At 46.8% G+C, this 12,878-nt stretch overlaps 1 protein-coding gene across 1 annotated transcript in view; it reads left to right on the forward strand.

Moving 5' to 3' along the window:
• Window positions 1-11,541, forward strand: part of PLA1A (phospholipase A1 member A) — a 37,120-nt gene extending 25,579 nt beyond the window's left edge. Inside the window, exons 7-10 of the mRNA XM_080919513.1 lie at window positions 886-975; window positions 7,535-7,643; window positions 10,512-10,676; window positions 11,205-11,541. Of these exons, the coding sequence (XP_080775639.1) occupies window positions 886-975; window positions 7,535-7,643; window positions 10,512-10,676; window positions 11,205-11,289 (449 nt within the window). The 3' untranslated portion in view covers window positions 11,290-11,541. The remainder of the gene's footprint in view (window positions 1-885; window positions 976-7,534; window positions 7,644-10,511; window positions 10,677-11,204) is intronic.
• Window positions 11,542-12,878: the final 1,337 nt, after the last annotated feature.

Consider the following 12,878-nt stretch of genomic DNA (forward strand, 5'->3'; position numbering starts at 1 on the left):
GACAAGATGCAAAAGGCATAGTGTCCCATAACAACACACACTGGCATTGTCTCCTCTTCCTGGATGAGTGTCTGGCTTCCATTCAGAGGCAATGGGTCAAGTGGTTTGTATCAGTTACTTCCCATTGTCTGCCCAAGTTCTCTCTCTGCTCTTCCTCACACTGAACCTCAAGAGACCCTGGCCACACACCCTTCCAAGTGTGTTAACCAAGGTTCTTCACCCTGCGGGTCCTTGTCCTGACTCTGAGGTCTTCCCAGAAGTCATCTTCAGGACAAGCATTTACCTCGCCATGTCCCCACTAACAGGAAACAGGTGTCGTTAGAGCAACTGTGATATGAACTGGGTTGCAAGTTAGACACAGAGTTCGACACAAAACGAGTTTCTTACAGGTAGCTACCCAGAATTAGTCAGACGAGGGCAGTGGAAACGACTCGGCGGTCAGTCTCTTGCCACCAAGCCAGAAAGCCATGCATTCCATCCCTGGGATCCATCTGGTAGAAAGAGAGAACTGGGTATTACTGCGAGCTTTCTGACTTCTACATGTGTGTTGTAACATGTCAATGCCCCCTGACTCCGGCTAGACCCCTGCTAAACAAACACATTTAAAAAGACAATAAATGAATTTGTGGATTGATCTGAAAAATGTCCTTCCTGTTGACTCTCATGTGTATGCTCCACTGAGTTGGTGACTTTTTTTGTTTGTTTGTTTGTCTGCTTGCTTGTTTTTGCTCTTGGGACCCATCACAAAGCATGAGACAGAGCTTATGTGCAGCTGAGTGTCTGTGGATCATAGAGTGCATAAGTGAGTTCACACCTGACTGTGGACTTCTGGATCCTAGAAATGGCCTTCTGAAAATGATGTCATCTTTGCTTCTTTATACCCAGGACTGGTGGAACGAGGTGGTGTCAAGATTGAGCCTCTCCCCAAAGAAGTGAGGGTCTATCTCCTGACTACATCCAGTGCCCCATACTGTGGTGAGTAGGGAGGAAAAAGCTTCCAGTGCTAGCAGGATGCTGGAGAGGTTCCCTGTGGGATGCATCTAGCTCGGTGTGGGAGTCTAGACAGGAAGTGATGGGTTTGCAGAGATATCCTAGAAGGGAGTCTCAGACAGAACCAGGACTGAGAGTGAATCGAAGCAGCCAGCGTCATTCCAGTGAGGACTCAAGAACGTCTCTCTGCTGACACACTCACCCTTCTTTCTCTTCTGGTTGAAATGTGTGCTCAGCTGGATGTGATAGCACACATCCTTAATCCCCGCACTCAGGAGGCAGAGGCAGGTGAATCTCTGAGTGTGAGCCCAGCCTGGTCTTCAGAGTGAGTACCAAAACATTCAGGGATACACAGAGAAACCCTGTCTCAAAGTGAGTGTGTGTGTGTGTGTGTGTGTGTGTGTGTGTGTGTGTGTAAGAGAGAGAGAGAGAGAGAGAGAGAGAGAGAGAGAGAGAGGCTTCTCTCAAGGGTACCCGGGACTCATGCTGTTCTTCACACTTCTTTCCCCTCCTGGTACCCACACCACATGCCACCCACCTTAGCAGAGTTTCCTAGGGTAGAATCCTTGAGGAACTCATAACCTCTACTACCTTCTCCATCACAATTCAGCTGTTCATGGATACTGTTGTCAACATTGCTTTGAAGCTAAGATGCCAATGATTACAAAAGATGCAAAACAGATAAAAATTAGTCTTGAGACCCATTAAATACATTAACCGCTAAGCCAGGGCCCTTCCCATGGTCTTTACAGCTGCAGGAGGGTGACTATATTTACTGGTTTGTGTTTATTGTCTTGGGCCCTCCTGTCTATTCTATGGCATACACAGGACAAAACTATGCTAACTTGGATGTTAAATGATATAGTCACCGTAATTTGGGCTGATTTTCTCATTAGCTTGTGTGGCTTTAGCAGAGATATATTTGTGGCTACTGGCTTCCACTTACTGAAAGTCTCAGTGTAATGTGATTTGGCACCCAGAGCTCAGATGGGTCTGGCTTTGAATCTCGGCTTCTCTATCTTGCAGTTGAGTCTTAGGAGCAGGTTACTTTGCCTTCCTGAAACCCAATATCCTCCCGTGGAACATGGGAACAATGATGGTGCTCATATGCAAGAATCAATTCTGAGGATAAAATAGTATAGAGGAAGTCAGAGGCATGGTGACTCAAAGCCCAGTACCTAATTACTCCCTTCCCTTGGGCAGAGGATTTCAGATCTAGATGGGGGTGTGTAGAGCTTCATGGCTACAGCCACGTCTGAGGAACAAAGTCATCTCAATTCGTAGTGGACTTTTCTTGAAGCAAGGTTCTGAGATAGCTGCGGCACATGAATGGGTGAGGAAATCAGGATTCGACATCAGGGACTCTCATGCCTCTGTGCTCCGTTCCTTGTTCCTTCTTGTCACTCTTTTGACAGCAGTGGCCCTCCGAGATGGGCAGGAAGGCTGTGACGTGTAGTGGTGAAGGCCATTCTTCCGAGAGCAGATGTCCTGGCTTCTCAGTCCAGTCAGGGCACGCTGGCAGCAGCCTGAGCAGGCTCTGTGTGTGCAGCTAAGAATACACTGGGTATGGAAGCCTGGGGAACGTTGGGGGTTATGAGCTTTTTGAGGTCCTTGCTAAGGCAGTGTCGAAGAGTCATACCATTTCCAGTTTCATGTTTGTTTCAAAACCTCTCCCTTATACCCCCCCACCCCCGGAAACACTTCTTGTCATCTGTTCAAACACCACAGAGGGACACAGGAAACCAGCCAGCATGAACACCTTGCTTGTATACTCTAAGCCTTTCCTTATAAGGAAAGTGCCTAGTGCCTTTCCCTAGGCCAACCAAGCATGTCCTGTCTAACTAGGCTCCAATGGAGCCAAGGCCAGCTTCAGCTCTCTCGGCACTTGAAGACCACCACAGCCCTGGACTCCCACAAATAATATTTTGTTTTGTTTTTTTTTTTTAAATACAGCTGTCCCTTGTAGAATGGCGTTTCATGCAGTGGCTTCTTCTTTTTACAATTATCCTATAAAGTAACCGAGGGACAGAGAGGTTTGGTGATTTAGACAGGTTGGCCCAGCTTATCAGCCTTATGGCCTGGCCTTAGGTTCTTGGGTTCTGACCACCCACTCAGCGCTCAGGGTGGCCTTAGGTTCTTGGGTTCTGACCACCCACTCAGCGCTCAGGGTGGCCTTAGGTTCTTGGGTTCTCACCACCCACTCAGCGCTCAGGGTGCCACTCTCCGAGGCATCTTCCTGAACCATTTCGCTGCCAGTCCCTGTTGGTCCAACATGCCTCCTGCCTCCCCTTGGGTTTCCAAGGCAGTGTAGAGATAAGAGAAAGAACCTTAAGCAAATGTCTGACAAGCATAGGAAGAGATGACATCCACTGTAAGTTCAACTCAACCCAAGGAATTGCACTCCTGAAGCTTTCAAATTCGCCTGTTTCACTTATATCACAAATATCACCCTAGTTCAGGAACCTTGCCCAGCCTAAAACAGTTCACACCCCGTAACTGGTCTTTTACTACTTTGTGGGTTCTTCCACCCATTCAACCCTCTAACCCTACAGAGAAAAGAAAAAGGTTAGAAAGGAAAGGGACAAGTTATCATTAGACTACTTCCTGCTGCTTAGAGGGGTCAGAGTTCATCGGGGCAGGTTTGATGTTCACTATCAGGATATCTAACTTCTTGTTTCTTCTTTGCCCATGACTACTCAACAAACCATGACCAACAGCAACCAACAACCCACTCTGCCTCTCAGGATCCTACCATTCATATACCCTGCGAAAAATGCCCAGAATTCCAAACTTCACAGAATTGTAGAAACTATCTACAGCTGGCAAAAATCACCCCTCTGCTAGAGCACAAGGAAAATCCTAGTCTGCTGCTGTGGATGATCTGAAGCAGCCCCGTATCCCACACCTGGGATTAAAATTAAAATATATTTCTATAATATTTCAGAGGGTTTTAAAGAAACCAAAATTCCAGAATTCTCACCACAACACCCTTTAGTAATAACAGACAGGAGACCAGGAGACGTGTGGCACTGGACTGTTTTTCTCTTTGGAGGGTTGCAGGCTCTTTTGTCCCATGAGTTCTTCAGTGTGTTGGTGCTTGTCAGTGAGTCTGTTACCAAACCTGGTAGGCTTGCATGGGTCACACTACTCATCTATCCTAGGCCTTAGTATCTGCATCCATTAGTTATTTCCCCAATAGTCAGATGAGAAACACGGGTATAGGAAGAGTAAAGGAATACATCTTTATGTTCCCATCATGAATGGAGCCAAGGGAGAAACAACAGAGATCAAAGTGACTGCAAAATGCTACCAAGTACCCTGAGAGAGGTGTGTGTGTGTGTGTGTGTGTGTGTGTGTGTGTGTGTGTTAGTAACACCGCAATTCTTCCTTACCCACCCTCCCTTATCAGACAGCCAGAGGTCCTTATTACTTCATGTCACCATGAGTCAAGATGTTCACCTAGTCTATGTTGAGAACCCTAGCATCTATACTGCTCAAGGGAGGCTCAATGTACTAGCCAGCCAGCTAAGCTCCTGACACTATACATGGAGAAGGGGAATAGGATATTGCTTTTGGTTAAATGAATTCTTAGTATATGTCCTTGTCTGTTTGTGCTGCTATATCCTTGGGCTATATCCCTCTGTCACTTTAAGGTACTGATCTACTCATGAAAACGCTGGGGGCTCTCACTGATCCTGATTGGCTAGCTAAGCACACAGCAAGATCTGGGGATCTGCCTGTCTCTTCTCCCCTCCCCACAGCAGTGGAGTTTCAGATAGTGCTTCTTCTGCTGGGGATCCAGGTTCAGCTCCTTGTGCCTTCTCATCAAGCACTTAACCATATACCCGGGGGTAAAGTCTAAATATGACTTTCGCAAGGCCAAAGGCATTCAAACAACAGCAGTATGTGTTGAATCCTCTTTGATATTCTCAAGAGTACATCACTGGCCTTTAGATGGGTTGGCAGGTGTATTAGCCAGGGTTCTCTAGAGTCACAGAACTTATGGGTAGTCTTTATATTGTAAGGGAATTGTTGGTGACTTACAGTCTGTAGTTCAACTCCCCAACAATGGTCGGCAGCAGCTGTGAGTGGAAGTCCAAGGATCTAGCAGTTGCTCAGCCCACAAGGCAAGCAGGTGAAGAGAGGTGAAGAAGGAAGAAGCTTCCTTCTTCCAATATATGTAGGTCTCTAACAGAAGGTGTATCCCAGATTAAAGGTGTGTACCACCATGCTTGGATCTGGGACTTGCTTTGTCCCAGACAACCTCAGAGATCTCCTTGCCTTAGTCTTCTGGGATTCATAGCCACTATGCCTCAAGATCTCCAAGGTCCAGGTCAGAAACTTGTATCTCCTAGCCTCAAGATCAGGATCACAGGTGAGCCTTCTAATTCTGGATTGTGGTTCATTCCAGATATAGTCAAGTTGACAACCAGGAATAGCCACTACAATCCACCCCTTGCCAGTTGACACAAAAAATATCTCATGTCCACATGAAACAGTAACAGGGTCATGAATATGCCTAACACGATACAACTATTCCTGTACAATCACAAATGCATTTGTAAATTACAATGAAGCAATGTCACTTGGAAACGTTCTTTCAGTATCTCAACTTAAATACCAATTGATGTTACAAGTGTGTTCTTAACAAAATAAAACAGAAGCATTCATATTACTTTATAATCCTTGTTTCTGTAGCTGGTTACATGGCCTTAGCTGGTATTTATAACTACCTTCCTCTACTACCCATTCTGTATTTCCTCTACCTTCTGCAAGCACCTCAGGAGGTCTTGGTTCTTTTCCTGGAGGAGTGACCCACGCCTTCATTCTGGGTGGTTCTGTGTCCTTTGTCATCCTGCTTGGATCAGGCTGTTGTAGTTTCCCATTGACTTTAACCACAGGACATGGTAGTACTAAGAGACGCCCTAAGGGATCTCCTGCACTCCAGATATAATCCTTCTTACCTCCACTGTGGAAAGGCAATCCGGTTTCTCCATGGTAATCTGGATCTATCATCCCTCCTAACACTGTTATTCCTTTCTTAGCCTGTTAGTTTAAGGGCATTAGAATCCCTAAATGACCAGAGGGGAAGTCTGAGCTTCCAGTTCAATGGAATGTTTGTTGTGGCTCCTGGTAGGAGCACTCTCCGCTCTGAAACTAAAACTTCTAGGTCAACATAACCTAGAGTTGTGGGGACTGGAAGCAAAAATGTTCCTAGAGGGTCACTAGGAGTGACAGTGAGTGGAACTGTTCCCTTTTCCACCCCTTGATTCCTGGACCCATGGATCCTGGCTATGGTAGAAACTATCATATATCAGATGCCGATTCAAAGCATATGCTGCCTTCTGAAGAACTCTGCCCCATCCCCCATGCTGCTGCCACATAATTGGCGTTGTAACTTTGTCTTCAAAAGGCCATTCCATCTTCCTATCAGACCAGCTGCTTCAGGATGATGAGGAACATGGTAAGACCAGTGGATTCTATAATCATGGGCCCACTGTCACACACCTCTGGCTGTGAAATGAGTTCCTTGGTCAGAGCAATACTGTGTGGGATACCATGATAATGGATAAGGTATTCTGTAAGTCCACAGATGGTAGTTTTGGCAGAAGCATTTCGTACATTAAAGGCAAATCCATAACCAGAATAAGTATCTACTCCAGTAAGAACAATACGTTGTCCTTTCCACGGAGGAAGTGGTTCCAATGTAATCAACCAAAGAACGGGTTATCTTATCCACTTGATTATTGAACTCCTCCTCAGCTGAAGTCACCTTTTGGTGACCATTTACATGGGACACAAATATCTTCACACCTTTGCTCATTTGGAGAGACCTATCCACAAACTTCTTCCCCAGATGTCTTTCTCACCAATTTTCCAATTGTGATCTTTCCAAGTCCCTGACCATCCAGCCAATCCATTGGTTATAGCCTATGAGTCAGTGAACAATCAATCATACATCTTGGCCATTTCTTATTTCAAACAAACTGCAATACCACAGGTACTGGCCGATATTCTGCCCACTGTGAAGATTTTCCTTCACTTGTATCTTTCAGGGTTGTCCCAGAAAGGGGTTGTAATGCTGCAGCTGTCCACTTCCGGGTGGTATCTGCATAACATGCAGAGCCGTCAATAAACCAGGTCCTAGTCTTTTCTTCAGTCAGGCGATCACAGGGAGCACCCCATGAGGCTATAGGCGCATATGGTAGCAGATGTCATTGTAAATTTTAAGTGTCACCAAGCAGAGAGGAGTGCAATAATAAATACGACTCTTGCAATAATAAAATAAATAATAACTACTCTTGCAATACTAAAAACTCATACTTTCTGAACATCCCCTAAGCAAGGGCACTGTCCTCACTCCAGCCGGTGGGATGTCTATTGGCCCGGTTCACACTTGAGAACGCCGAGGACAGAGATAACATGTAACCAGTACCTCTGACAGCGCCTTGGAGGTGGAGAATCCCAAGCTGCTGCCCTGTGGGGCTTTCACTCTTGGCACCTGTGCCACCTGCCAAGCCTTTGCTGTACTTTGGTTTCCTAGTGCACCACAGCCTCGTGGAGTTTTCTTTGAAGGAGAAGAGAAAAAAGGATACCAGCATTGAGGTCACTTTTCTTAGCAACAATGTAACATCCTCGGTCAAGATCACCATGTAAGTAAGTGTCCTATGTCTAAGCCCCTCTTTCATGTGTATACATGTTCTGGGTCAGATACAGTGTGATTGCTGGGCCTAGCCCACCAAGCTGGGGACAGTGCTTACTATAGATCAACCCTCAGATAGGAGCTGTGGGTTTGGGGTCAGAGTGCAGATGCTAGCAAGCAAAGCTTAGTGGGCAGCACCAAAGGTGATCAGTTCTCTGTAGGAAATAGTGCTCAGGGGTCCAGGCAGAAGTGTGTTAGGGATGTCATCAGGAAGGAGAGCCTCAGACACCATTACCCTGCAGAAATGACCAGGGCCTTAGGAGCTGGCTCATGGAACGGGAAGTGAGGCTGTTCAGTTGCCTGAATTCAACCTAGGGCAGAAGGCCAGTTAAAAGTGTGAGGTTAGGGCCAGAAGGGGTGCTTCGAGTTTGTGGGAACCAGAGCTGATCACTTCCATTCCTTTGTGGTAGACTTGGCTCTGGGGGACTGGGGACAGGCTTGGGGCAAGAGACCAAAGAAGTGCACTGGTGGGAGTGGGGTGGGGGTGAGGGGTGAAGGGAGCTTGGTGGGGGGGGGGGTCAGGAGTGGAGGGGGCGAAAGCCTGGCAGGGAGTGGGAGTCAGAGGCAAGGCTGGCCTGTTTCTTTAAAAAGCAGTTGGGTTCTGTGGCTAGCTAGCAGCAAACCATCTAATCAGACACATAAGCACGGGTTCTGTTAGGGTCCAGTCAGGAAAACAGAGCCGATGCAAGAGAGACCCCAAAAGGGATGTAACAGAGCAAACTGATCACAACTGTACTGGGAAAGCAGCAGGAGACGGGAGGTATTGGAGGAAATGCAGAGCTTACCACAGAGGCTGCTGGGCAGGAGGCAGAACCCCCACAGGAAGTGTAGCCCCTTCCCAAGCCCCGCCTAACCCAGAGGCCCCCAGGGGCCAGTGCTTGTTTCCCTGAAACAGCCTTGGCTAGATCTGTTGACAAAGTAACTGCAAACAAAGGTTTACAGCGGGTGGGGGGGGGGTGAGGAGGATGGGGGATGAGGGAGTTGGGGTGCTGAGGGGTAGGGAGGTGGGGGAATGAGGGGGATGGGGGAAAGGGGGGATGGGGGAAATGGAGGTGGGAGGGAGGGCACTGAATGCAAATAGGGGAATGAGCTGTTTACACCTCTAAACATTTCCTGCTCCACTGCGCTGGGCTATGAGGGCGCAGAGAGAGCGCCTAAGCGGTTCTGAGGACACTGTAAGGGGAACAAAGGATTTGCAGGAGTAAGAAGGGCAGTGGGTTAGTAAAAAAAAAAAAAGGACAGAGGTGTGCCTGGAAGAGAAAGCCAAAGTGTGGGATGTGGGACAAAGGGAGTCTGGAAAGTTAAATCAGGTAGGTATTGGAAGGACAAATTAGAGACTGTGGTTTCTGGCCTGAGAGCATCTCAGGGAGCCCTGGGGGGTGTCCAAAAGGAGAGAGACCACCTCTGCTGGGGTTGGGAGGGTGTGCTCTTTGGCTGGCCTGCTGAACTGTGCTGTGAGGGAAAAGAAGTTCTACCACGAAGAGATCATTCCTCCTGAGCTCCCGGATATCCTGCCACTGGACATGTTCTGTCTGAAACACTGGCCCTTCCGGGTCACGAATCTGCTGATGCCCACAGCGGCTCGTGGACTGTGGTGGGCTAGTGACCCGAGGACTTTCCACAGTTATCTGTTCAAAGTCGTGTTGCTTCTGGAAGGGCTTCCCTTTGTCTCTCTAGCCAGGTGGTTAGATCAATAGATACTAGCGGAGATACTAATAGGTCTTCGGGATGGGTGAAAACACTGTTCCCGACACCAGTCACTGGAGACTGGGTCCAAGCCCAAACTGAGGTCCTCTGAGCAGATCCGTGGACCTCTCATAGGTAGTTGACCTCCACCCCCAAAGGAAGACACAGGACTGTTGAAGAAAGACAATGAATGTGTTAACTCTAACCATCACCTCATTTTTTTTTTAATTAAAAAAATCAGAAACTCGAAGCTAAGTGACAGGGAGAAGTGTGTTTTCCCCCATTGTCTATTATTTTGTAAAAACCCAAGGTTTCCTTTTAACTTGAGTAACTGGCTTTGAGACACTCACTCAAAGCACCTTTCATATCCCCCCTTATAACGTATGAGGTCTCTGATGAAAGTCGTTTCTTAAATCCTATATTTCTCCGACATATTAATAAAACACTTTGGAGCTGGGGCAGTTTTTCTATACTTGAACAAAGTCTTTCTGGAAAACGAGGCAACAATCCGTATGCCTACTTCTGGATGTGAAAAATACACCAGGAAGATACTACGGCTCTGTGAAACTGGAAAGAAAAAGGAAGCTGGGCTGGTGGTGACTCAGGACCCAACCTCTGTGGTGTGGAGAGGCATCTGTACCCTGCCCGGTCCCTCATTCTGAGTCCCCACTGTCTCAGAGACCAGAATGGAAGGACACACAGTATACTACCCAGGCCACAGGCAACCAGTCCCTCCCACAGCACAACTAGAGCATGCGTTTTTTTGTTTTTTATTTTTTGTTCCCCCCCCCCTTTGGGAAAGAGTTGTTTCAGAAATCTTAAACTTGAGTGATCTTGGTGGACAGGGAAAGAGTCACATGGAAAGTCCCTGGAATAAAAATGTTTATTGACTTTCCAATAATGAAAAAAAAAATAACAAGTATTTCCTGGGTCACATTCAAAATTGTTGGTCTATGGGCAGGGAGCCAGTGAGGATTAAAAACAAAACAAAACAAACACTCTGTGTCCAGTTTCAAAGAACCAGTGCCTCTGTACTTGACAGCTAATAAGGTTTACCCACAGATCCCCTTGGTTCAAAGGCAAGTAAAGCACAGGGCCATGATGGCTCATCCCCTCTCCCCTTGCCTTTCAGACCTAAAGAGCACCTTGAAGGAAGAAGGGTCATGGCTCATCCCAACCCACCGTGCCAGATAAACCAAGTGAGACTCACGTTCCAAGTTTCTAGCCGGGTTTGGAGAAAAGACAGGACTCCCATTGTTGGGACTTTCTGTACTGCCCCCCTGCCAGTCAATGACAGGTGAGTCCCAGACACCCCCACAATGCCACCAATAGTTCTGGACCTTCGGGGTGTTGCTTGATGAAGCTCAACCTCACTATAGTAATAACCATCTTAGGAGAGGGACTGACTGAGAACCGGGTTCTCTTGAGTCTTCTGTAGGGTCATATTGAGTTGAAAGGTTTAGAGAGGAAGCCAGAGAAGATGATCTTTAATTCTCCTCACCCACCTCAATACATGAAACTTTATCATCTGCTTTATGCGTTTGGTTTCAGTTAAAGTTTTATCAGACTATTTATCACGGTGTAATTTCTCCCTCCTTAGCCTCTCCTTCAAATGTGTCATTGGCAGGACTTTTTAGACTCTTTCCTCTGCCTCAAGTGGGAATTCCAAGGAGTAGCCTTCCCACCTTACTGTTAGCACACGGAGAACGGGGACAGGCTATATAGTAGGAAAGTGTAGACTCCTTTCAGTAGCCATGGCGCACAGGAAAGGAAAGACATACAACTTCCAGCTCATGCTTCAACAACATGTATGTTGTCCACACAGCAAGAAGATGGTCTGCATACGTGCGCCAGTGCGTCTCCAAGCAAGCATGCCTGTCTTCCAGGACCTGAAAATACCCTGTGTGTAGCCTAAGTCTATGCAGGAGGCAGTGGCCAGATGTTTTCTTGAGCCGTGTGGCAAGAGCTGTTTGTGAGCCCCATTTCTACTAAGGGGGGAAGGCCGAATCCTCGGTGGTTTTCCCCATAAGTAGTTACTGTGGAGGGGACAGATGACTCATACCCATTACAGAACTTGGTCTCCGTCACCAACTTACAAAGCTTTACATAGATGCCATTTCAGGTTCTCTGTTTTAACACAACTGTGATTGCCTCATAGCCTTAAGTACCTACACTTTGGATTCAATGGAAAATGTACTCTGAGAAAGGTTTTAAATAAACTGTCATGGAATATCTGAATCATTTCAGTTGTTCTGTTGAAATGTAATTCTTCCACACACATACACACACACACAATTATTTATCATGTACGGGGTCACTGAGATGACTTGGTGGCATGCATACACACAGTCATTAAGCAAACGTTTAGAAATGAAAAAGTGATTTACAGAGGGTCACTACTGCTGCCAGCTACGGTTAGTCTTGGAAGAAAATGTTCGGTTTTGTGATGGACAGCATATCACAGACACTTAGAACCCGTTGAGCGCCCAGGAAAAAGTGACTGCTGCTGTAGTGCTTAGACATGACACTTAGCCATGCAGGAAGAGAATAATTGGATACTGGTATCACGCATGCTCTCTGAGGCTCAGGGCACGTTACCGAAGAGGGGACAGAGAAAATATGGGAGTTGGAAGAAGGCAATGAGTGTTGTGTGGTAATTTCCCCTGAATTGAACTTTTTTCTCCTGGAGAGAGAAAGGGGCTCATGAGAATCAAGAAGTAAACAAGGGCCCTGAGTCCTGGAAAGATGTCACTTAGAAGAGTCACAAGACCCCACCTCAGAACTGTAGAATGTGGAAGGACAGCCATGTAGTAGGTCCTGTCAGGGCGGCCCACGGGTTCAGAGAGCTGCAGGGATGCAGCTTTTGTGCGTCTTTACCCAGGCTGGGGTCAGCTTCTTGGAAATGCAGCTGCCTTTGAGGTTTTTTTCATGCTTCTTTAAGTAAGTTCTTGTGATCCTGTAGCCTCGTGAACTCCCGGCCTGGTTAGCGATTTAGACTCTTGTGGAATTGTTACTGTGGTCACTTGCTGGTTCCCTATTTGAGGTGAGTATATATTTGTATAAATCCTCTCAAGATGTCACAAGACACCAGCACCTTCCCCATGTGGCCTCTTTGTCACAAGGCCTTTAATATAGAGACACTTAAAAGAAAGTTGTCTAAGCCATACTAGTATGAAATATTCATCCTCCATCATCTGTGTGACAGACAGCAAATGTTAACATTACTTGTGTTAGTTGTTTCTTTTTATTGTTGTGACAAAAGACACTATGACCAAGGTAACCTATAAAAAGAAAGCATTAAGCTGGAGCTCAGGTTGCAGAGGGAGAGAGTCCATGGCTGTCAAAGATGGGAACATGGCAACAGCAGGGCAGCCATGGAGCTAGAGCAGCTGACATATTTTTAAAAAATGTTTGACCGGTTCTTTGCGAATTTCACATCATGCCTCCAATCCCACCCATCTCTCCTTCCCCTCATACCCACCCCCACTTTTACAACCTC

Source organism: Micromys minutus, assembly GCF_963924665.1.
Source record: "Micromys minutus genome assembly, chromosome: 7".
Lineage (NCBI taxonomy): Eukaryota > Metazoa > Chordata > Mammalia > Rodentia > Muridae > Micromys > Micromys minutus.